Source organism: Pollicipes pollicipes, unplaced genomic scaffold (assembly GCF_011947565.3).
Source record: "Pollicipes pollicipes isolate AB1234 unplaced genomic scaffold, Ppol_2.1 Scaffold_2555;HRSCAF=2994_pilon_pilon_pilon, whole genome shotgun sequence".
Lineage (NCBI taxonomy): Eukaryota > Metazoa > Arthropoda > Thecostraca > Pollicipedomorpha > Pollicipedidae > Pollicipes > Pollicipes pollicipes.
Window position 1 is genome coordinate 7,737,976 of NW_023596136.1, and position 26,518 is coordinate 7,764,493.

The 26,518-nt window shown below is 59.5% G+C and overlaps 1 protein-coding gene across 1 annotated transcript; it reads right to left on the reverse strand.

Annotated features, from left to right (window-relative positions):
- Positions 1-792: 792 nt before the first annotated feature.
- LOC119105136 (serine palmitoyltransferase 2-like) lies at positions 793-26,518 on the reverse strand. The gene is given in 11 exon segments (XM_037228697.1): positions 793-1,167; positions 1,923-2,052; positions 3,764-4,029; positions 4,590-4,751; positions 6,079-6,242; positions 6,560-6,778; positions 8,116-8,261; positions 14,595-14,698; positions 14,700-14,750; positions 15,476-15,646; positions 26,221-26,518. Coding segments are annotated over 11 exon segments (1,602 nt in total). The 5' UTR covers positions 26,314-26,518; the 3' UTR covers positions 793-1,071.

The window sequence follows — 26,518 nt, forward strand, 5'->3', positions numbered from 1 at the left end:
TGTCAAGAACAGTTTCACAATAGCACTGGCCATTTATCGCAACCATACCGAAAATGTTCTCCAACGCATCTAACCCGCACTAACGTTCAACCTCGCAGGAACACTGTAAAACTTCATCACGAGCAGATACTGACAAAAACACCTTTGTGGACAATGTGACAAACAAAAGTGCAAGTGATGAAAGCAGCAAAAAATCTTCGTTTACGTAACTGCTCCATAATTTCCGAGGATACTTCGGTGCTCTCAGAGGCACGCGCAGAAATGAAAATCCAAGTCACGCAGCTAGTGGTGAGGCATGGCTGCGCGTCAGGGCAAGACCCCTCGGACATCCGGGCACCACCGACCGTCTCGCGCTCCTCTCCGCCGCCCGATAGCCCGCGCAACGGACTCACGACGCGCACACTTCCGCACAGGCACTCTGGAACGGCCAGACCACTACAGCCGCCACCCCCTCCCCTCCCCCATACTCAGCGGCAGTTGGCCGATTTGTGTCCCCCCTGCCCCCCCCCCCCCACACACACAGAGGCACGGACGGGTATCGCAAGCAGCCTTTGTGCAGCGGCTGGACAGACGCGGTCGGCCGAGGCCGTGCCGCGCTCAGGCACGGTAAGGCAGCATGTTGGGACGCCCAGGCCGGGCTGGCCAGTCTGCCCACCGCTCCAGGCCGGACGACGGCCGCTGGAGGAGCCCAGAGGCGCACGCGGCGAGAGGCGAGGCAGAGGCGCGGCCGGCCCGCCGCTTCCGCCCGTCCAGCGGGGGCAGGGCCGCATCGGTGCACCGGCACGCGACCGGCACGGCACGGGCGGCGGCGGCGGGGCAGGGCGGACGACAGAACGGGCCGGGGCGCCATCCGCCCAAACACGCGACAGACGAAGGCAGCGGCGACAATGCGCCAGGAGAAAGCCGCGCGCAAGGGGCGTTCCCGCCGCCTCAGCTCAGCTGCGCCTACCCGCAGTATCACAATAGGTGGGCAGCCGAGCGGTACCCAGCGGCGCAGCCGGCTCGAAGCCGAGCTGACGCCCACCGCTCCGAACGACCGGCACGGTCGGCGGCCGCTCCGCTCTGGGCCCGCTAGCAGCGGCCGTACTCGATGTGGACGTTGGAGCGAGGCCGGCGCGAGTACTTGATCTCCAGCTCGTCCCCGACCTTGTCGATCAGCTCCAGAATCTGCCGGACAGAGACGACCCCGTCAGCAGCCGCCGCTGGTGAACACGCTCGGCCAGAGGGGGGACGACGCCCATCGGTCGTCAGCCAGCGGCGCTGCCAAGCAGGGACAAAGCGAGGCGTGAAGCGTGCACCTGACCCGAGCTGGCGAACGGCACGGAGCGCCACAAATAGGCCGCGGCGCGCGTGTGGCGTCCAGTCACGGCACGTTGAAAGCCAATGAATGCCCCACGCCGGTACGCTAGTCTGCACGACGTTTGTGGTGAATTGAGTTCGCCGCCGAGGTAATTGAGTTACGGACCACGAGCAGCGGGCGCTAAACGCCACTGTAAGGCCTATTGCGGCAGCTGGCGACCTCGTACATTGAATGCACCTCCTTTCATGCGCACTGCGTTCGCACCCAAAGACACAGCTCGCTTTTCGTTCCTTCTGGCCAATAGAGGGCCAGGCTGTCATCGGAGGCCGCGCGCCGAAGCGGCGTGACACGTATATATATATATATATATATATATATATATATATATCTATCTATATATCTATATATATATATATATATATATATATATATATATATATATAAAGATCCTCGCAAAACTATGCTTCGCACTGACTCTGATCCGGCGAACATCGCCACAAAACATCCGACGCACATCCAGCCAAATGACATCGGCACTGTGGTCCCACATGGCAAGCTCTCCAGCCGGCCGCGTAAGTCCGCTGGCGCCGGCAGCGGCGGTGGCGAGGCGCGCGGCCCGCACCTTGTCCAGCATCTCCTTGGTGTGGGCGGCCGAAATGCAGAAGCGACAGCGCACAGTCAGGATCGGCGTCGCCGGGAAGCCCACGATCACGGTGGCGATGTTGTGCTTGAACAGCTCGCGGGAGAACGCCCTGCGGTCCACGCGCACTAAGTCAGGTCACAACCACGACGGCACACGACAGCCGGCCACCAAACGCCAGGCGCAACACAGCGGGTACCATCTACGCACAGCCGCCACGCTCCATCACGAGCACACGCTGCGAACGGGGAGTGCGATGGACGATAGGCTCAGATTTACGTGAGCAACACGTTACTCAGCACGAACCGATTGAACACGAACAAAACGCTGCACAGCCGACACTAAGTCCAGCTCCATCGTTAGCTCCGCTCCACACACGCGGACGGCAAGGAACGTATGTGGCGTACGCGTCACGCAAAGGCAAACGATGCACGGCTGGCGTGGTCACTTGCAATGGGTACTGTAACGCCACAAACGACAAACGCATGTTGCCCGGGCGCCGTGGCGCGGTCAGGTACAAACATCGATCATTTGCAATGGGCATTGTAACGCCACAAACGACAAACGCACGTTGCTCGGGCGTCGTGGCGCGGCCAGGTACAAACACCGACATGCCATGCCCACATCAATCAGACCCATCACGCCCCTGACGCCGGCCCACAGACCGCGCGTGATATGCATGTCACGTGCTGACGGCCGCGAGTGACGCATCACATGAGCAGCGCTGCCAGGCGCGGAGCTGCGGGAGCTGCCGGCTGAGCCGGCGCCGGGAGCGGGGGCTGCCGACTAAGCCGGCGCCGGCGCCGGCGCCGGGAGCGGGAGCTGCCGACTGAGCCGGCGCCGGAGCAGGAGCCGCCGACTGAGCCGGTGCCGGGAGCGAGAGCTGCCGGCTGAGCCGGCGCCGGGAGCGAGAGGCTGCCGACTGGGCCGGGCCGGCGCCGGGAGCGGGAGCTGCCCACTGAGCCGGCGCCGGGGAGCGAGAGCTGCCGGCTGACGCTGCGCAGGGGAGCGAGAGCTGACCGACTGGGCCGGCGCCGGAGCGGGAGCTGCCGAGCTGACGGCACCGGGAGCGGGAAGCTACCGACTGAGCCGGCGCCGGGGAGCGAGAGCTGCCGGCTGAGCTGGCGCCGGGGCAGCGGGGAGCGCTGCCGACTGATCCGGGCCGGCGCCGGAAGCGGGAGCTGCCGACTGAGCCGGGCCGGCGCCGGGAGCGGGAGCTACCGACTGAGCCGGCGCCGGGAGCGGGAGCTGCCGGCTGAGCTGGCGCCGGGAGCGGGAGCTGCCGACTGAGCCGGGCCGGCGCCGGAAGCGGGAGCTGCCGACTGAGCCGGCGCCGGGAGCGGGAGCTGCCGGCTGAGCTGGCGCCGGGAGCGGAAGCTGCCGGCTGAGCTGGCGCCGGGGGCGGGAGCTGCCGGCGCACCCCTGGCCCCACGGTGTGGGAGCCGCGCCTCACGTGATCGCCCAGTTAGGGGACAGTCCGCCACCGCCCGCGCGTCAGGGAAGCGCGGGAGCCGCGCCAGGCGTCCCGCCCGCTTCCTCCACCCGCACTCCCCCGTTAAGGGAGCGTACGGGCACCCGAGAAGCTCAGAGCAAAACAACGCTGCGGGAACGAGCGCCTTCTCGACGTCAGGCGAGCAGTCCAGTCGTCTGGCCAAGGGAGGTCATTAAAGCGAGCGCGAACAATGCGATGCCGTGTTTCGTGTTCTGAGAGCGGCGCCTCCTCAGGTGCCGACCCGCAACCCCAGAGGCCCTACGGCCGGCATCCGCCCCCGAGCAGGGCCGCCGGGGGGGGGGGGGGGGGGTCCGCCGTCCAGCACACTCACGCCGCCTTGGCCGGCAGGAAGATTAGCAGCGGCACCACCGGCGAGTCGTCACTGCCGTACAGGATGAAGCCCATCTGACTGAGCCGCTTGCGGAAGTAGCGCGTGTTGTCGGCCAGGCGCCGGATGCGCGCCAGGCCGAGGCCGGTGCCGCCGCCGCGACCCATCAGCTCGCGCACCACAGCCGATATCTGGCCGGCCACCGGCGGCGGTAGCGTCGCCGCGTAGTGCATGCTGTGGCTGTGCCGGCGCACGTGTGCGATCAGCCGCTACCGGGAGGGAGGCGGGAGGAGGTCAGAGTTGACGCAGTGTGACGCAGACGGACACGTCACCGTCGGGAGCACGTGACGCAGCGTCACGTCACGGCAGAGCTCGCGGCGCGCTAACCAACAGGGCCTCGTCAAGAGGCGCCCACATCGCATGCACACACACACACACACACACTAATAACAGTCGGAATGCGCTACTCAGCACACTCGACGGCTGAAACAGCCGCCGGTTGTATGTACGACAGCGGTTAACAACGGCACAAAGAGCGCCGTCATTTGCTTGCCGACTTCATCGAGAGGGCGCGGCGAGAGCGTAATCAGCAATTCGTCCAGGCGCGACAAAAGCGTCTTCTGACGTCACTGATAACGTACCAACCATCGGCCACCACACCGACCTCTCCACCTTCTGACGTCATTAACAACGTACCAACCATCGGCCATCACACCCACCTTTCTGTCTTCTGACGCCATTGATGACGTACCAACCATCGGCCACCACACCCACCTCTCCACCTTCTGACGTCATTAACGACGTACCAACTATCGGCCATCACACCCACCTTGCTGCCGGCCATGTAGCCGCCGACGGCGCCGAAGCTCTTGGTGAAGGTGCCCATGAGGACGTCGACGTCGCGCGCGTCACAGCCCCAGTACTCGGTGACGCCACGGCCCGAGCGCCCCAGCGCTCCGATGCTGTGCGCCTCGTCCAGGTACAGGTACGCCTGGCCGGCGCGGGTCAGGTCAGGGGAGCGTAACGAGGCACGAGCAAGGCTGGCGGCGTCAGGGTCGTACGCTGCTGAGGAGGGCACGCGGAGGCACACGTGCACCTAGGGCAAGACCAGACTAGGGTCGCACACAGCGGTACAGACGCAGGTACGCTTGGCTATGTCAGGTCAGGGCACACTGGGTACAGCCACAGGTGCCGCGCCTGAATAATGACAAAGGTGTGGGAATGCAGGTGCGCGAGGCGGCCAAGGTCGGCGTGGACACCAGCGAAGGTGATTCTGGACACGGGGAATGACTCGGGCAGCAGCCACAAGTACGAACGTTTACGCGAGACCCGTATTGTCGCGCCAGACAACCACCAAGAGGCACAGCGGCGGGATGGATGTGCTATTTTGGACCACACATTTTTGGAAAACCCGTCCCGACCATCCCTTAAGTTATCTAGCCACAGGGCGATCAGTCGGCGCCACAACCGCAGTCGTTAATCCTCAGTTTCGAAGGTATTTTCTTCCTCTGAATGGCAAGTCAGTCAGCGACGACACAGGACCTATAAACAGCTTTATGACGTACGTATTTCATCTAAATCCGCCGCCAACGATCGCCGTAAGCCATCATGCACGAGCCCGCTACCATTGTTGTTGACTGGAGTTTTAGGGCGCGCCGCCCGCTATCATTAGCCCCGCTGAGACGCAGATGGGTCCCGGCTGTGGACCAGCCGCCGACGCGACAACATGAGCCAGTCACGGACAGCCTCGCACGAGAGTCACGAGTCGTGAGCGGCGGCGCGCCGGCGCCCAGATCACACCCAGCAACTGGGTCGCGCTGGGCTGAACCCGCCGACAAACACGGCCCTATCTGATAGGGCGCGCACACCGATCGCTGCGGCGCCCCCGCCCTCCGAGGGTAGCTGACGTATCCGGTGGGCATGCCGCACGACTCTGCCCTCTCGTGAGGACGGACGTCCGAGGCGGGCGAGCCCATCGGAGCTGGGGCCGCCCCGCCGCGGCCGGCCGGGCGGGTGTCGTCGCCACTGTCGAGGCTCAGAACATTCGCGGAGGCACAGCTGAATCCGGGCATTGTGAGCACAAACGATGTCTTGCGCGGCACAAACACGACCCTCGGGCGATAACGTCATCCATGGCCTAATTGACATGGGGAAGTCCCACAAATTTCCAGCGATAGGCATAGAGGCTGCACGCGAGTTTCAATCTTATCCACCAGTCTCCTCCTTATCGCCGATGCGACAGGGTTTTCCTCAGACAGAGGTACTGGCTAGTGCCTCACCGCAGCACTCCCTCACAGAGGTACCGAACAGCGCCTCACCTTATACTTCTTCTTGAGTTCGATTATTTCGGGCAGGCGGCAGATGGAGCCCTCCATGCTGTAGATACCCTCGACCACGATCAGTATCTTCTTCCACGGCCGGTGCGTGCGCGGATGACCTTCCACGATTGCACGCCGTAGCTTCCGCTCCAGGTCGTGCACGTCTACGACGTGACATCGCACGTCAACGGGGCACGTCCAGCGGGAGTGTGCCGGCAGTCGGCGCGTCTCAAGGCCACCCATGAGGGCGGCGTACCAAGCGGGTCAGCAGTCCCCGGTGACGCCCCGCCGCAGGCGGTGCCAGCCACGCCATCGGCACAGCGCGGGCGGCGTGGTCAAACGGTTGGGATGCTTGCGCACGCAAATCATCCATTAACACAGTGACTGTAAGGCCCAGCGATTTAGACTTGAAACTAATGCAGCTTCGGATCACTTCACAGTCACGGTCACCGTCTGCCGTGACGGCTGCGCGCCGCCGTACCGTTGTGCTTGAAGACGTTGATGGTGGCGCCGGAGAGGCGCAGGCCCAGGATGAGCGAGGCGTGGTTCAGCTGGTCACTCAGCACCAGGCAGCCGCGCCCCACCAGCGTCGGGATGTTGAGCGCGTTCGTGGCGAAGCCCATGGCGAACGTCACGGCCTCCTCTACGCCAAGAAACTCGGCCACCAGCGACTCTAGGTCGTGCTGGCACTGCTGACTGCCTGCCCGAGGGAGGCGACGATATGGGTCACGACGGGGCTCCGGGCTATCCTGACACTGCTCTCAATCGAAGAGAACAGTACGGGGGTCACACGAGACACAGGAATCGGCGGTGCCTCTGTATCAATGCGTCTCATCACCGCGGAAACTGGCCCCATCCGGGCTTTGAGGTATGCTCCCCACTCACATTTACGATAAACGTAATGCTACATTGGTGCCAATGTTGACACCCCTAATGTTTTCTACATTCCGATTCAGTGATGTACGTACACATCAGGTCCAGTCCGCCTTTACCATTCGTACATTTTCAACCTTTTGAATCTCCACTCCCCAATGCCGGCTGTTCACGGCCACAGCCCACCACGTAAGCTTGTTCTCACGCTCGAACTGCAGCGACTTGCATATTGTCGAAGTCGCAACACAAAAAAACCCTAAAGTGGAAAGCCAGGTCCGCCCGTCCAATGCACATCATGTTGCGGGTTACAACACAGTCACTACAGTCGCCTGCATGCCACCATTAACCTCGCCCAAATCAAGTCCAATGCATGTCAAGCTGCAGTTAATGAAGACGTCCTTGCATAACGTTTAAACGATGTCGGTAAACAACCAGCCTGTAACGAACACGTAGACCAATGCTGACGCACATTGTCGATTGGGAGAGTACATAACGGACCGTACGCTACACAAACGGTGACGACAATAAGCGCCGAGTTGGGGGGGGGGGGGGGGCGGGCTGCATACCGCACCGGGGACTACATACCGAGCCAAGAACTACATGTCGCGTAGGGGACTCACACCGCGCCGAGGACTACATACCGAGCCAAGAACTACATATCGCGCAGGGGACTCACACCGCACCGGGGACTACATACCGAGCCAAGAGCTACATATCGCGTTGGGGACTCACACCGCACCGGGTACTACATACCGAGCCAAAAACTACATATCGCGCTGGGGACTCACACCGCACCGGGGACTACATACCGAGCCAAGAACTACATATCGCCCAGGGGACTTACATCGCGCCGGGGACTACAAACCGAGCCAAGAACTACATATCGCGATGGGGACTCACACCGCACCGGGGACTACATACCGAGCCAAGAACTACATATCGCGCTGGGGACTCACGCCGCACCGGGGACTACATACCGAGCCAAGAACTACATATCGCGCAGGGGACTCACGCCGCACCGGGGACTACATACCGAGCCAAGAACTACATATCGCGCAGGGGACTCACATCGCGCCGGGGACTATATACCACGTCGGGACTATACGCCGCATCGGTAACTACACACCGCGCCAGGAGCTATACACTACACCAAAGATTACATACCCAGCTGGAGCCGCGTGGCGCACGAAGAGACGCCATTCTGGCGCAGCAGCCGCTCGGCCGAGTCGGTCCAGGGTCCGCTCTTCTCGGCGAAGCCCAGGTAGTTGTAGGAGCCGAAGTTGGTGCACCGGTTGAGGGCGCCCGTGCGTCTGAGGGCGGCCGGCGGCGGGTCAGAGGAAGCGTCCGAAGCGCCGCAGCCGGCAGGCGCGGCAGTGACACGACATAGCCCCTCTCGTTCGGGGCACGCGACTTTTCGCAGCAAAAATCGTCCCGCGCGAGCTGCGTGGCGTCCGTGGGCGATGCGACCGAGCTGGGGCTAGGACGGGAGAAAGCCAGCACACAGAAAACAGGGCTTTAGTGGCTACGTCGCAGCTGGAGCCGGCGGAAATCCCGAGCTCTAGCCGCAGCCATACCCACGGCTTCCAGACATACACACGGTGAGCGGCACACAAGTGGGTGACCTAAGATGATGGAACACCTCGTAAAAGACCTGTGCGGCGCGGATATGTATGCACTTACACTATGGCTTTGCGCAAGACCGTAGTGAGTACCCACGCTCACGCCACAAACCCTTCGCGCTCGAGCGACAAACTGCATGCAGCCCCCACCAGTCCATATTGCACCGCGTGCTCCACGCAAACGGAGCGCGCGCTCGTCACGCTTCGGACCGACCCGACGGCGGGCGGCGTCGGCGGCGGCGGTGCACGGGGCGCCGGCGCGTGACGTCACCCGTGGCGCTCCAGGCACCTCCTGAACATCGCGCCGTAAACACGACGGCGGACGGCGCTGAGCTCCTGGCAAGGCCGGCGTCTCGCGTGCTTTTGCTGGTTTGAGACCTTGGAAAACTCGTTCTCGAAACACCTCACCGCGGATGTTTTGGTCTGAGACGCAGCAAAGGAGCCTGCACACTACACATGCAACACACCTTAATTTTGTCAGCAAATCCATACTAATCGTACGGATTTGTACGATTGGAAATCCATCATCAGCGAGCGAACAATCGTTGCACATATTTTGTTCTTGCTGCCATTGCTGCCAAGTGCCAGTGCTTGAGGCCTATCTTGGGGCCTCAAGAGCGTCGTACATATCATGACTTGCTCAACGGTAAGTATGTGGAGGTATTCAAGCTCAGCAATGGATTGTACGTGCGTGGATAACTCGTGAGTGTGGATCGAGACCCAATGAATGGCATCGTTATGTTTTGTTTTTTTTGGGGGGGGGGAGGTGGAGAGGAAGGGATGTTATATCTTTGGCCGGTCTAATGTCAGGCAGCAGGATATACGACTATCACTTGGTGCTCAAAATATAAGCATAACAAGTTAAATCAACAAATGGATCAAATAAAAATAATTACAAACGTAGAGTAATATGAATACATGTGTATACCAAACCCTGCTCCAAACCCAAACCCTGCTCCATGCTCCGGGGCGAATCGCCGCAGCCCGCGGGCGACCGCGCCACCCGAGCGGCTCCGGCCTGCGGCCGGGGCGTCCGGCGGCGGACCCGGTCGGACCTCGCTGCGTCGTGCCGGGCGGGGGCCGGCGTGCTGAGTCAGCCCAGGACGAGACGGCGCGACGCTAACCACGTGCGGCTCCGGCCGGCGCCGGCGTCCAGCCTCCCCACCCCTGCGGCCGCCCGGGAAGGCCGGCCGCATGAGCCGCAGAGAGACGCAGATGGGATTTCGCAGCCCCACCGCCCATCGGCGAGACGATTCGTGGCGCGGCTTGAAGCCCGACTGCAGACGGTGACGTGGTCCGCAGTATCACCCCGGTGGCTGCCACCCTCGAGGGCGGCCGATGGCTGCCACTCTCACGGGCTGCCGATGGCTGCCACTCTCACGGGCTGCCGATGGCTGTCACTCTCACGGGCTGCCGATGGCTGTCACTCTCACGGGCCGCCGATGGCTGTCACTCTCACGGGCTGCCGATGTCTGCCACTCTCACGGGCCGCCGATGGCTGCCACCCTCACGGGCCGCCAATGGCTGCCACCCTCGAAGGCCGCCGATGGCTGCCACTCTCACGGGCCGCCGATGGCTGCCACTCTCGCGGGTCGCCGATGGCTGCCACTCTCACGGGCTGGATGGCTCTCTTACCGACGACAGCAGCACTATGTATGACGTCAGCGATATCCGTTCCATCTCGAAAGTCTCATTCGCGACGCCAGCATGTGACGATGAGTCAGTTGTTTCAAGCAGCCCGCCCCCCTCCCCTTCCATTGTCGATAGCACACTCACGCCACCCAGGCCGTGTGACGCCATTTCCTAGCAACGGCGTCCCCACAGACGTGACGTCAAACGTGACGACCGTGTCGTCAAGGACGCGGTTCGAACCGAATGCTCGTTGAGCGGGTTATCAGTTCTACGAAACCGGTCCCCATACCAGCAACTCGTGATCAGTCCCCAGAGCAATGGAACGCGCACGTGGAGCTTGACATCATCATGGTGAAGTTATTTCCAGCAATTTCGCAACGTATGCTTCGAACGCCGTTCCAGACCGTTTAAATAACTACATGCACCACCAGCATCGCCCAATCAATGGACACATAACTTTTCGAAAGTTCCAGCCAGAGCCAGCGACTGACCCACGATTTGTCTATCTGTCCTCAACCCCATCCAGCGCAGCCCACAGCCGTGCACCACTCGACTATCATACGTCTCGCACGGTCCCATCCTCGTTCCGAACGCCAAAACCACCACGGCGGCGCTAGCGCCGGCGCCGCCGCGCAGGGAAACCCCGGGACCTCCTCGGGGACCTCCCCGGGCGACGCTGGCCCAGCCCTGATCCGCCGGCTGGCCGGACCCCGCGCGCGCGTGACCTAGCGGCGTGCGTCCGCCCGGGTCCGCCCGCCCCACCGAGTGGCCTCGTCTACAGCCCGGCACGTACAAATACACACGGCGCGTCGGCAGGGGGAGGGTGAGGGGGGCGGTGTTGCAGACTGAGCCCGGCCCGTTTGCCCATCCGAACCCGCGGCACGTGAGCGGCGCAGAGTGGATTGGGTGTCAGTGACCGCATGCTACCCCTCCCCTCCCCCTGGCTCCCGCCACCGCCTCTGCCTCGCCGCTCCAGGCCGGCTGTCCCTCCCCCCCCCCCCCTGGCTCCCGCCACCGCCTCTGCCTCACCGCTCCAGGCCGGCTGTCCCTCCCCCTCCCCGCCGGCTCCCGCCACCCGCCTCTGCCTCGCCGCTCCAGGCCGGCTGTCCCTCCCACTCCCCCTGGCTCCCGCCACCGCCTCTGCCATCGCCGCTCCAGGCCGGCTGTCCCTCCCCCTCCCCCTGGCTCCCGCCACCGCCTCTGCCTCGCCGCTCCAGGCCGCTGTCCCTCCCCTCCCCTGGCTCCCGCCACGCCTCTGCCTCACCGCTCCAGGCCGGCTGTCCCTCCCCCTCCCCTGGCTCCCGCCACCGCCTCTGCCTCGCCGCTCCAGGCCCGGCTGCAATAGCCGGTTGTCGTCACAGCGTGACGTAAGGTCCACGCGCAGCGCATCGATTGACCTGCGCGGCGTCCGGTCGCCTGCGACTGATGCCGCGCACGGCGCGGCATGCCGCGGGGCTTTTTTCGGGCGTAGGGGACCCATCGCGCGGAATTCGGGGCGCAGGGGACTTATCGGACTCGGAGCGCAGGGGACTCATCGCGCGGGATTCGGGGCGCAGGGGACCCATCGCGCGGGATTCGGGGCGCAGGGGACTCATCGTGCGGGCTCGGGGCGCAGGGAACTCATCGCGCAGGCTCGGGGCGCAGGTGACTCATCGCGCGGGACTCGGGGCGCAGGGGACTCATCGCGCGGGACTAAGCACATCGCATGGCTCACTCGGATTACGGCACACCCTGCGCGAAACACCGGGCGTGGGACATTATGCAACACGCTGCGAGCATGTGGCGGTGGCGCGTGCCACTGGGGGCGCAGGAGTCGGGACAACGGTCACGGCACAGGGATCCACACAAGGCCGGTCACTGAGACCGTGCCGTGGCTGAGACGCACGGCACGCGAGGGGTGGCACCAGCCGTTCGGAGCCCAGGCTCGAGGCCGTATGAACGCGGGACGGGCGGCCCGCGAGCCGCGCTGGCCGCAGGCGGGCCATGGCACGCAGCACGCGCGAGACAGGACACGGGGTCGACAGTGCATCGACCTGGCGGCAGGCGATACCAGGTGGTGCCGCCCCGACCCTGGCCGCAGCGCCGTGCCCTGACAGCCGCGGACTAATGGCGCGGAGGTGGGTCTCACACAAACGGCTATATTTCCACAGACATACGCGGCATACGCTGTTACACACAAACACGAGCGCGGGCGGTTGAATGCACATCGCATTGTTTCCATCATTATTTTCGGGCCCTGGCGACTTACTTACGAGTTTCAAAACAAACCGGCAGCTGGCCTGACACTCAAAGCGGCGACGACCACAAAGGTGTAAAAATATAGCCTTTATGCGGTGTCTGAAGGTAGATTTGAGCTGTTGTCGCCTATCACAGCTTCGTCGGCCACACAGCTTATATAAGGCCTCGCGGGGCCAGCCCAGGGCGACTGCTCGCTTCGATACGATTGCATTCACACGGCTGTCAGCTGATCTATGGCTACCTGGTGCGAGGCATCCTCAAGTAATACCTGCTACGGCCAAATGCGTGCGACGTTGCACCAAGCACAAACGAGATCATCCACAAAGTTGACGCCGACAACGTGGGCCGCCGATAACGACAAGCCAGCCACTTTGACAACGCCGAGGGAGCGTCTGGTTCGTGCCGCCGACACCATGCTATGAGGCTCGGCTCTGACGGTGCATTAGCTCCTGTCAAAGGTCGAGGAAATCGCCCAAAGCGGAGGGGGGAGGGGCGCGTTTCGCCAGTGTGCCATGTTGACGCAGATCGGCCTGTGACATTCACTGAACTGGAATGGCTGTATTGTGATAGTCAAATGTGCGCTTTTTTAAATAATTTGCTACGGACCCCTGGATTGAACGAGCTTCTGGAATCGCCGCCCACGTTGGCCAGTGTTTCTTGCCACAGTCCTGTGACCACCATCTGACCAAAAAATTATGGCTCAATTGCAAAATTTGGCGGCGAAAACTTGACTGTCGCAATGCTTGGCACGCTCCGTTCTGCCCGATGACGTCACCCGACTTTTTCAACAGTCGCTGCCACCGACCCCAAGCCCGCCCAGACAGCGGCAAGAGCGAGCGCTGAAGCGTCCAGCTCCCACCCAGCCACGGGTGAGTGGACCGGAATGTAGGCGCTCTAACCGGTCCAGCTATCGGCACGGACAAGCATGGGACATTCAAAAGGCATGACGCCGAGTCCAGTTGTGCGGTAAGCGTGGGCGCGGGATCCGCTGCTGCGCGGCGGCCCGCCGTCGCAGACAGACCGAGCCAGACTCTCGGCCATAATCTCCATGCAACGTGGCTGGTGAGCGTTACGCCGCTGGGCCCGACTCTCCACCTGCGGGCCCCGCGAATGCACCGCCACACAGCGCCCACCCGCCGTTCCTCCCAGACGAGCGAGGAGGCGACGCCCGGCGCCGCGATCGTCGGCCCGCCGGTCACGTGACGTCGCCGCGCCGCGCGATTAGCGGCCGTAGTCGTCGCCTTATCTGTGTGTGTGTATGTCCGCCGGCGGCCGCGGCGCGCCCGTCTGGCCGGTGCAGCTGCACCGAGCGTCCGGTCGGCGGCTGCCCCTCCCTCCCAGCGCCGGCGACCGCTCCGCACGCGGCGGGCGGCTCCAGCCAGGCCACGGCCGAGCCGAGCGCCGCCAGCAGCCTGCTCCAGCTGCGAGTCTGCACGCGTGTGAAGGTCGGCCACTGCGTCGACGTGGTGCTGCGGATCTATCCGCGTGCACCGCGTCTCGCATACGTGCTCAGAATTCGGGCGGCATTCCGTGCCGGGAGGGCGGCGTGGTGAGCCGGCGGCGCGCTGTGCCCGCCTCCACGGTGGGCGGTGGGGCAGCCGGACCGCACCGTCGGGCCACGGATCCCAGCCGGGGACGGGTCCGGTACAGCGCGCGACCACGCGAGCCGACACGCCATGTCTCATCAATGACGACCGCGACGGCTAAGCGCCGTGTCGCGCCGGAGCGGCGTGATAACGACCGAGGTCAGCCGAGCACGGCGCGCCGCGTCCCGCAGACGAGCGGGCGGGCCGGCGTGCGGCGCACGGTCAGCAGCCGACCCCAGCCCGGTCCGACAGCGTCGTCCTGTGCCGGCCGCTCAACGAGTCAAGTCTTACTGGGCCAACGACGGCGTGCGGACCGACAAACTTCAAACACACGCGGCATGACGATGAAAGCACAGCATGTGCTACTTCTCGACCAGAAGTGAGGCAGCTCATGCAATGACGGTGGGCAGAAACACACACACGGAGCTCAAGCCCAAACACGTGAGCCTACGACGGCAAGGCAAGACTTGACGTTCCACCGGCGCGAACACGGCGCTGCCAGAGGAGTGCGGCCCCGCCCGAGCAGCGCAGCGACCGCCGGGGCGCGCCGCCCGCCCACAGCGCCCACCTGTAACTGAAGCCGTAGTCGAGCGTCTCGCGGACCTGGATGTCAATCTCGCCGCCCGGACAGCTGGCCAGCGGGTTGTTGAAGCAGTCGGACATGCGCCGGTTACACGTTGCGGATGTAGAAGCTCTCGAAGCTCGAGTACAGCGGCGTGTAGCCCTGCGCCGGAGCAGCGGGTCGCTAACCTCCACCGGGTGCGAGTGACGCATCGCACGGCACGCGTACGTGACGCACACAGCGCGGGGATGGCGGCGCGGACGGCCACAGGCTTCACAGAACGGTTGACGAGGGCACGTGGGAGGCTGGCGGGGCAGAGCCACCTGCGTCGTGTTCAATGGGCACAAAGCTTACAGGTGTTTTGAAATGGATTATGGAGAGCAGTACGTGATGGAAATTGGGGCTGTATGGCCAAGGGATGATGGAGAACGATAGAAGATATCCTTTTAGAATGCACAAGCTCTTGGTGGGGCCCTTGCCATGCATATCACTGGCAGATCAACACGAAGTGGTAGTGCAAGTGCACTAAACATACGTAGCGACAAGAATCGTGAAGGACAAGACTTAACAACATGCGTGCCATTTCTGAGGGTAGTCTCGCTTGTGAGCACTGGTCGTAATGGGACGTAATGGCTCAGCCCCTGCCACTCACGCATTCAGATGCAACCTTGATCACTATCGCTCAGCTTTCGCATTACGTGATACGACAAACCGCGATACGCGGCGCTAACAACAGCCTAATGTATTCCGTCTGCCCGGGTCGACTGGTGAACAATCGCCGTGTCCGGATCACACTGCCAGGCCAGCCAGAACCGCAACCCTGATCACGCCGTGGCGCAGCCGGCGTCTTCTCGGCCCGCCGCAGAGCAGCCGGCGGCCGTGCCCACCTGCCTGTCCTTCTCCTTCTGGTGCACGGGGAAGAAGAACTCCTTGACGTAGCCGACCGTCACCAGGATGAAGTAGGCCAGGTAGGTGATGAAGGCCACCCACAGGGTACACTCCTCGATCTTCTCTGTGGAGCTGGGTCGCGGCCGGGCCGGCGGCGACGGTGGCGGCGCCTGTAGACAGCGGTACACTCAGCCCCGGAGCTGTGCGCCGGGCGCTGTGCAGCTGACAGGCAGCCCGTCGCATCAGCTTCGTGTGTTTTAGCGGCGTGAGCCACAATAAACAGGTTTCACACCCCTTCAGGTAATGCATTGTCGTCGTGACGTTGCCTATAGCACGCAAGCAGACGCCATGTAACCTCCAGCGTCAGGGGTGGCGAGCCCTCCAGCGTCAGGGGTGGCGAGCTCTCCAGCGTCAGGAGTGGCGAGCGCTCCTGCCATATTTTAAGTGGGAGGTCGGAAATGGGTGTTCAACGCTTTGCACCCAGCAATTTCAGAATACCAAGTTAGCGCGTACAACAGTGTAAAACCCATTCATCGCGCTTTCCGAACAGGAGACACTCCAAAACGCAAAAATAAAACGAAGCCAATTCCTAAGTGTGATTAATAGATACGCTATTTATTTCAGCAAGGCTCTGTTCGCGAAAATAGTAGCAATACTTGAATACAACAAATCGAAACGCAGAGGAATCGTCACATATTACTAGCGTTTGCACTGAACAAAGCGCAGACCGCAATTACTGCCTGCAGTCAGTATTCCTGCCAAACATGCGAATTCCAGAGTTTATCAGCACTAATCTGCGCCCACGCTTCGATGTCTGCAACAACACGCAACGGAGTGATCCCCGAATAATACATAGGGCCTTCAAAGCAACAGGAAGTCTCCACGTACACAAGCTGTCGTCACTTGGTTAGGTTGCCTGAACCAACCGATAGCGGTTGTAGATAGTGGTGGTACTCACGCCATCTTACCGATGAAACTAACAGGCGTCAAGCTCCATTGTCGGACGACACTAGTTCAACTCTCAGGCTGTGTTTCTACCACACGCGCTTTCCGTACCGCGCTTATGTGCTTAGACGACGGGCTAGCTAAGCGCTTTCCGTACCGCATGCGCTTAGACAGTATGTTGTCCACGACCGATTTCAAACAGGCAAGGAATAGCTGCTTTGAATGGAACTAATGAGCCTCAGACAGAACTCTTCCCAGGAGCAACCCCACGGACATGTGCTGATACGCTCAGCTCCTGCATGCAGACACGGTTTGTACGGACGGAATGCTTATAAATGCTGGTGTAGGGCAACAAGGGCCTAACACAATGGGCACCGTGGATCTATTGGCCGAGCCCATGCAAGATCATTCACGAGCCCATGTGGATCATGCAAGATCCACACGTCCACAACCGGACGGTGCGGCCCATGCCGACCATGTAAGATTCACATGTCCAAACCGGGCGGCCCATGTGGCCACTGGACACTTCCAATCGCTTCCAGCGGCCGATTGCACGGGCAAGCCACTGCTGACTGAGTTGGCGCTCGGCCAGCCGAGGCGTGGCTGGCAGATATAGTGCAGCCGAACCGGCGGCCAGAAGTGGGCCGGTCTCGCAGCCCGGCCCGGGTTGACAGCCAAAATACACCCGATCACACATGCCGCGATCTGGGCCACCTGGAGTCCGGGCAGACCGATCACACATGCCGCGATCTGGGCCACCTGGAGTCCGGGCAGACCGATCACACATGCCGCGATCTGGGCCACCTGGAGTCCGGGCAGACCGATCACCACATGCCGCGATCTGGGCCACCTGGAGTCCGGGCAGACCGATCACACATTGCCGCGATCTGGGCCACCTGGAGTCCGGGCAGAGACCGATTACACATGCCGCGATCTGGGCCACCTGGAGTCCGGGCAGACCGATCGCACATGCCGCGATCTGGGCCACCTGGAGGTCCGGGCAGACCGCCCGCCGGCGGCCGGCCGGTCACGGCCAGAGCGGTGACCGGCTGACGACGTGAGAGCGAGCGTTGGGACGCCGGCCTAACCGCGCGGCGCAGACAGCCGCACGCACAGGAATGGGATGACGATTACAATGCTTGCGGCTAAGGTCCTTACCGACAGCTAACACCGCTAATGCCAGTGATGCGTGTGTCGGCAAGTGTATGCCATACGGCGGCCCCTCATCTGACGCGCTCCACAATGACTTTCCTCTCCCATGCGATCTGCCAGAGGACAACAGTCCATTGTCTCAGTGGGCCGCTCCATCTAACTCCGATTATCGGCTGTCCGCATCACTGTTGCTGTCACTGCAGTTGCTACTGATAAGCCCCGTCAGCCTCGCTGCACCGCTGCCCACGCGCGCGAGCCGGGCAGCAGCAGGCGACCACGGAGCGCTGGCCAACGGCGCCCTGTTTACATCACACATTCCGCTGCGCAAGACGACTGGAGCGGGCTAGTTTACGTACGGCCATCTACTGAACTCCTCTGGCATTCCTGTCCGTCTGGCCAGCAGCTCGGCCGCCGGCACGGCAAAAGTAGCTCACGCGGGCGGGAGCTGTTTGAGCCCTGCATTCCACTACTGCCATGTACGCTGAAAATGCAGAACAGTTTAGGCTGCCTGAGGGGCAGACCGAACCTGTCCAAACCTGACCGCTGGCTGCGGCAGCGGAATAGCACAGACTCTGGCTCTCAGAGCCGGGCAAAAGAGCAGGTACGACTATGTCACTGACGACCGGAACAAAGTTGCTCAAGCGCCATCCCGATGAGTCCGGAGCCAGGGAGAAGCGAACACAATGATAAACCTGGTCCGAGGCGGCCCCTGGCAAAAGCGCTGATCTATTAAGGTCTAAAGAGTTGGAATCGGCTCATGCCGGGCGGTGGGTTCAAGATGCACGAAACAAGTCCTACTGAGCCCGTGTTTGGTACGATCGATAGCGCGCACCCAAAGCCACGGCAGTGTACTACAGTCTCGTGGGATTTTGACGTTATCATGTCATGCCATTGTGGCTTTGGGCGGCATTCAACCGCTCAGGCTGTTATGGCGTCGCCTGCCTCTCACTCTGGCAAGGACGGCAGGCACCGCGTGGAAGCGAGTCACGTACCTCTGGTTTCCCGGGAGTGGAATCAAGCCGAGGACCTCTGGTTTCCCGGGAGTGGAATCAGGCCGAGGATCTCTGGTTGATAACTTACTACTTCGCAAAGGAGGGCCAGGTACTCATAAGCCATCCACTGGCAGAAGACAACGTAACTACGGATCAAGTCCAGAAAAGTCATATTGAGGAGCAGCGTACTAACTAAAACTTCTGGAAGGCTAAACGGAGGTATGTTTTACACATCTGGCTTCATAAAACAAGATGAACTTATAGTCATTTGCCGAAGTACACACCAAAAACTTAATTCAATTTAACGGAACGGCAACGGCGGCAATTCTTAGTTCATCTAAATTGCATTTCGAACAGAAAGGAAGATGTTAATGAACAGGACGGATTGTTTTCAACCGGACGCGATGCTTTAATATCACGTTCCCTGGTCGTATCACAGTTATCAAATCTTTCAGTTATCAAACAAACTAAAGTGCGGATTTCATAAACGCATAAAAAGATGATTAACCCCATTCATTGCGTGGCAATGTACCTTCCTGATGGAAAGTACAGGACGCATCTTCCGAGGTTCCACGCGAGATAATGCGACCAGCCAGCCACGATGCATCAACCCACAACCGTAAAACTAGGGCAAGAATGCATCGAACACGATTAAAGAGTGAATGAAAGTCTCCAATCACCCGCAAAAAATCGACGGCTGTCGCACGGAACAGACAAATGTTTTGCCCGCTTTTCACATCCTTCAGAGCCTTCAAATAAAGTCGGGGTTACTTGATCGCCTTCATCTTGCCAGCACTCTCAGCTTTCATGTCCGATGAACTTAACCCAATTTTCGCAGGTGAAAAGCACACTGCGTAGTGGACGGAAGCATCGGAACCACGACCGATAACCGTTCCCAAAAACATTAATCTACTAGCGCAGTGACATTTACGAGGATCGATGCCGCAGTTTTACAGGAAGGCGCGGGTGCGAATGGACGTTTAATAACCGTCGGGTTAGGTATCGATCCGTTCAGCCGCTGATCGACTGCGTACCAGCTTGCAGCCTTGCTGACCGAGTGCCGTGATGGAGTCATTGAAGTGAACAGCAGCCCGATACCGAGTGTCAGGCCTTTGAGGTGGAGGCGACGCTCCGAGCAGACCGCCTCAGGACCACCTGCTCAACGTCAAAACGCTAACCCCCAACGCACCGGTCCACGGCTGTACAAATAGCATGCCGAAGTCAAGGACCCGGCGTCCAACGGCGCCCTAAACAGTGACATCTCAGTAAACAGCGGTATTTCTGAGCGAGCGCAGAGCGCGGTATTTCTGACCCCATCCTAGAGCCAAGCACCAGTGCGTCGCTGACCAGCTGTTGCGGAGCCGAGCTCGGCTCGACGTGCCCGGCACGCACGCTGGACGAACTCGGCACGCGCTGGACGGATCGTGGCGGCGTACGTACACAGTGCCGAACGAGCGCCGCTAACTGGGACGAGCCTGGTCGGCCCGGCCGGACTGGGTCCTCGGATACTCCGCCGGCGCGCGCCGCCGCACCAACCGCCGGACGGAGGTGCTTTACAATAGGGCGCGCACGGACAGAAACAAACATGTTGTTCGTCGGAAATTTTGGATGAAAAATCTATATTCAATTCGTTCTGCTGCGCGCGTGCGCTTCTGGGACCCGAAGACGTCGGCCAAAGCTGCCTTATACATCACGTGATTTCAAACTGGCAAACTGTGGGGACAAAATGCATGATAATACTTCGAGGAGAAGTTGTGGGATAGTGATCGCCGTAGAAATGTCCGAATGTCCTGTTTCAACACGACAATCAGGTTTCGCTGACTGCGGCATTTCCGCGGGCTGACGCAGCCTCCCAAAAAGTCGGTAACAAAGGATGTTTCCGTCGTCTCCAATGACAACGCCCGCTGCAAAGCCCATGACATTAGCGTCGTGCCGCTTAATCGACCGGCCGGCCGGCAGCAGACCGGGCCCGCCGCACCGGCCGGCGCTGCGACGGTCGCGGCGGGTGCCTGCCGGCCCCGGCGGCGGCCCTGACCGCCCGCTAACCCAGTCGACGACCCGCGGCCGGCGCCGGTGGGGAGTCGCCAGCCGCACCGGTAGCGGTGTCCCGCGCGGCCACTGGGTCATCGACCACTCCCGGCCGGCAGCCGGACGGCGGCGGCGTATTGACTGACGGGCCGTGTGGGGTGGCCACTGCGGCCACCCGCGGGCCGTGGCGTCGTGCGGGGTGGCGCAGCCGCGCTACCATGACCTACGCCTGTCGCACCAGCCGCCCACCCAGCCACATCCGCCACGCCACACATCCGTCTTCAGTAAGCGGACGGATGCTGGACTCCGGTTTGGTGGGGCGGCCACAGAAAGGGCAATCGGCAGCGTTTCCCTCCGTCGTCTGCACACATTCGCGCGGTTCGTCCAGCTGATACCCATCCTGCATCGACCAAACCCAGTGTCTAGTGGTGATGTCTGTAGTGGTGAACGGGGCGGGAGAGGTCCGTCGGGAGCGACGGACGGAACGGGAGGGGTTCGACAGGAGTAGCGGACGGGACAGGAGGGGTCCCTCGGGAGCTGTGGACAGGACGGGAGGGGTCCGACAGGAGGAGCGGACGGGACGGGAAAGGTCCGTCGGAGCGGTGGACGGGACGGGAGGGGTCCGTCGGGAGCGGTGGACGGGACGGGAGGGGGTCCGACAGGAGGAGCGGTGGACGGGACGGGAGGGGTCCGACAGGAGGAACGGACAGTATGAGAGCGATCTGACGGAAGCGGTGGGCGGCCCGGAAGCGGCCCAGCGGTCCACCTAACAGTACCACCACCAGCGCCATACTACTGGACAGCCCGATCCAGCGCAAGGCGTCTTGCGGCCGGCCCCCGCGCCTGACACGGCGCCAAACACGGCCCTCCAGGCCGACCTCTGCGTCATGCGCACCGCACGAACTCCCATGGCGCCAGAACCAGAAGCCAGAGGCCCCGGCGGCACCGCATAGAAACAGGCGCCTGCAAGCGCGGTCTGTTGCCACGCGCGTGCGCCCGCTCGCGACAACGGCAGTGCAGTGCCTCGTCCGGAGGCGTGGTTCGGAATACATTCCAAAGCTCTGTGAATCATTTCGATCGTCTCTGAACAGCTGAGCGCCGTTCAAAAGGGCGCGTAGCTGCATCACGAGCTTATGGCATCCGGCTACGTAACGAGCTTGTGCCTGATCTGCAGGATTCACACCGGCGTGTTTTGCACTAAACCGGCATTACGAGCGTCTCGAGCTGCGTGGTAAGCCGCATCAGCACGCTCTTCTATCATGCGCCAAGCAGATTACGGCGAGTATTTCCATTGCATTAGCTGGCGGATTCCTAGCCAAAGAGCCCAGTGCCAGTTCTGCCGAGCGTTTCCACGTTAAGCCCTTCGACATAACAAAAATCCCGACTGCCATTGGTATTTTGGTCACACAAGGGACTCGCTGTGAATGTCCTAAGACGCCAAAACAGCACCCAACGGCCCTCGTCGTGAGCAATCCCCTTTCGATAAACGGGGTGCTTACCCGCCGCTGCAGTACGCGGGCACCAGACAGGTCCGCCGCGAGCACGTGGGCGGCCGGGCCGGAGGAAGGCGGCCGGTTCCGCCACTGCCACCGCTGCGGCGGCGCTCAAGGTCGGAATGCGGGGAAGCTGCGCCGGCTGGGTCAGACCAGCTGACCTATTGCGAAACGCGCGTCCGCCAAGCCAACTCTGCATTCAATGATCACCTGCATTGGAAAACTCCCACAGTTGCACTTTCATGCTTGGAAAGCAAGCATCCTACATGTAACAAGGCAATGTCTGACACACCAATAGCCGGCTAGTTATTCCTTTGATTAATATTGTACTTATTTGTTGGAAAGACATCAGCATGTGGGAATAGATTTAACTTCTTTTTGTACTTAAAAACCTGAGCAGCAAAAAAATAACAATGGTAAGTTCGATTTCTTACAATTCACAGGTTATAGACCTGTGAATTTGTCACCAGAATTTGGTTTGGGCACACAGGTAATGAGAAATAACAGGCACTTGGTTTCAGGCTAATTAAGGAAGCACATAGCAACACATTTCAATGAAGTTATAGATACGATTTCTAAGAAAATTTAGCACAATTTCATCCCACCACTGTTTTCAAATTTAAATGCAGGGTTAAGGCAACTAAACATCCTATAATTATTCATACTGACCAACTCTCACTAGGCCACATAAATGTCAAAATATTGCAGCCATGACAAATCTTGTCAAAAATCGCATAATTCATGCTCGCATATGTAACAAATCATGTCTGTACTGTTAGGTGACCAACACACATCAGCTCCCTTTTGTGGTATCTTTTGTAAAAAAAATTCATAGCCAGTAAGTCAACATGCAGCTTTTAGTATTACCATCTTGATCTGAAGGAGTTGATTGCATGGTAAATCAAGTTTACCTTTTTGACCTTCATGTACCATTTAATTTTATATTGTGAGCTAAATAGCAGATAAAAATTACCTGCCTCTAGCCCAAACCAAACCAGAGCATCCATATGAAAATATTATTCTAAAAGCGCTGTCATTAGTGTGTGTTTAAAACGGAACTGTGTAGAAGTATTTTCAGACATTCCAATGTGGTGAGAAGCATATTTTTAGTCAATGTGCATAAAATTGTAGACTAATGAAACTCAGTACCTGCACAGCTAGAACTGTCACTAGCAAAATCGTTTACCCAAAAGGTTTGTCAATTTTCAATGTAAGCATCATTATATATTCACAACTCAACTGTCTAACATTTACAGCAAACTACGCACAACAAGTTACTCAGACTGCAACACATGCTGCACATGAAGCACGCAAGTACCTAAACATAATCAACCCACAGGTGAGCCATCCCACATAGTTGTTGTTGCTTTTTTGGTAATCATAACATGTCACTTAGACATTGCTAGCAACATAAAATCTGGGCAACGCCGGCGCAGGCCTTGCACTAGGTAAAACAGTGCGCACCATCTAAACCCAGCAAGCAAGCCATACACAATTGTCACCAATACGTGCGCCAGATATTTATTAATTCCTCTCACACCTTCATATAGCTCTAGGTTCCATACAATGCCAGTGAATTACGTCTTTCCTTACGTCTATCACTCATGTCTACAACCGGGCGTATGAACCGGCGGTGTAGCTGTCACCTAATCGTGGTAAGTTCGGTAATACTTCCAGCTGATCGTACGTTGACGTCACAAAGCCACAAAATCACTGCCGCCCCAGCGATAGTTTGCGTGTTTAAGGCCAGCAAGTCAATGGGATGGGACCTGGGCGCATCCCGTCACGAAGCGGTCCCTACCAGTCACACAGCAAACAATGATTGAAAGTTGTGTGCTGTAGGAGAAGGCCCATGGATTACTTTGCATGATCTTTGAGATGAAAATGAAATCCCGCCGGATGGCAACGGCCGAGATGGATAGGACAAGGCCACCCTATGGACGAGGCCGGACAGGACCCGACAGGAAAGACCAAACCAGGGGAGACCGGGCGTTCCAGACAAGACTGGGTGAACAAGACGAGACCGGGCAGACTGCACGGATGCAGATAGGATCCGACGGGATCAGACATAACCAGGCGGGATTAGACGGCATCCGAGGGACCATACATGACTGAAAGGAACCGGACGGGGTGGAACATACAGGGCGGGACCAGGCGGAACTGGACAAAATGTGATGCGGCCAGACGGGACCGAATGGGATACGACTTGAAGTTACTGGGACGAACTGGACATGAACGAATGGGACCGGACCAAACTAGACGGGACAAAACGACCGGGCGGAATCAGACAGCATGGAACAGTATCTTAAGTGACTGAAAAGAATCGGGTGGGGCAGAATGGGACCACACAGAATTCGACAGGGTCGGACCGGATCAGACAGAGCCAGATATAGCATCGTTAATGGAGACAGAACCGGGGGAAAAACCGACCAAATAAGGGGAAATCAGGCAGGACGAGACCAGACGGGACCGGATGGACCCGGAAGGGACCTGACGTGACCGTGCGGGATCAGACGGGACCAGGCGGGACTTGCCGACGGAAGTCCCGCTCTTCGCCACTGTTGGCCACTGACCAACACATGGCCCCTCATTTTTCAGGTGCCTCATAGAATACAAATCGCGTACCCGGCCTCGCTGCTCCCCGTGAAATGGTCCCCTGAGCTGAGTCCAACACGGAGTTAACTGTTGGGTGCCGGTGATATCTGGCCGGACTAGAGGCGCACATTCCCCAGGACGATTTCAACCGATGCAAGGGTCCATCTGGTTGACATCTGAAGTCCCGGCCCAACGGGCTGGGAGCCCGAATGTGACCTACAGCCAGCTCTTCGGGCCATTCACCCTTTCTTTCGGGCCTTTGATCGCCAGCCTCGATGGGTATTTTGGGCCTCTCTTTAGACACCCTCTACCACTGCTTTGGTCGATTCGCGGCACTTTGCCAACACAGGGCCCTCTGTGGAGTTCTGGCCAACCCGGGTCATGGGCTCAGAGGCCAAACCAATGTAAATCACGGGCCACGGTCTTGTGCTTATTTAGCGAATTGGTCCTCAGGTCCCCACCGACACGGGCCTGACTGTTCGGCACTGATGCTGCCTGAGCGACAGTAGGGGATCCCACCGACTCGGGGGGGGGGGGGGGGGCAGTTGACGGAAAGGGCTCTCTGGCTGGCATTTGAGAGTCCGGCAATGCGAGTCGGGTCGGGAGAATGCGTTCATGCCGCTGTGCCCTTCTTCTTCCCTGCATCGCTGCCCAGACAACAGCGTAAGGGCCACCGAGTCAAAGCAAAGAAACGATGACAACGTGGAAGACTCCTTACGGATCGGATAACCCGGTAAATGACATATAGGGCCACTAGCAAGAGCGGTTCCCGGACAGCATAATGAGCCTCAAAATTTCACTTTCCTCCCTTAATCAGTGAATAAGTATATTTGCCTGCTCATTGGTATTTCACTGTCGCTTGCGACTCCTATCGGTCGCCTGAGGGCCTAAGGGCCTAGGACCTGCTAAAAACTGCTCCCGTTCTATGGGTCTATGGGTCTCTTGGGGCCACAAGAAGAGCCATGGTGCTGTGACTTCCTCTCTGGATCCTCTACTAGACACATGCGGTCCCCCATGAAATTGCTAACAGTTTCTAAGCTGTTAACAGTTAACAGTTTGTTAACAGTCACCGTAAGAAATTGTCACCAGTAGCAGCAGTGATCTAGTACTCTTATGACGTCATCGTACAATTAGCTGGAAGTGTTAGCGAAGTTCACTACAATCAGCTGGCAGCTGCACCGCCGATTCCTACAACCGGGAGTGAAGACTGGATTGGGCGACAGACGTGAGGGAAAACGCAATTAATTGACATTATATAGGCTGTGGAGCTATATGAAGGTGCTAGAAGAAATTCATAAGTGTCTGGTGAGTGAACTGATAACTTTTTGTATCATTTGCTTGCTAGACTTAGCTCATAGACCACTTTACTTAGTGTGAGGCCTGCATCAGTGTTACCCAAGAATCAATATGGGCAAACAACATACCTAATCAAGCAAACTGAACATACTGCTGATGACATTAGCACTTACTATAGCAGTGTACAGGCAATTGTTTGAATGAGAGTAAAGCAGCAGACAAAATATCCACATTCATTCTTACCCCATTATGGAGGCTATGTGTCGCGTGACCCTTGACGTGACCGTTCTTCACGGGCTTCACTTCAAGTCCATTTCTTTTCTGTTCAGCCGTCATTACGTTCAAAATGGAACCGCGATTTGCCAGCCGCTAAAGAGCGAAGTATCGCAAATTATTTCTGAGCCGGTCAACAGCCTCTTGACAATCACATACCACGAGGCACTTGAAATACTAGAGACGACGATCACAGACGAAGGTGTAACACCACTGACGATTATGTTTGTGAATATGAAAACCGAGTGCGCCCCCGCCCACAAACACA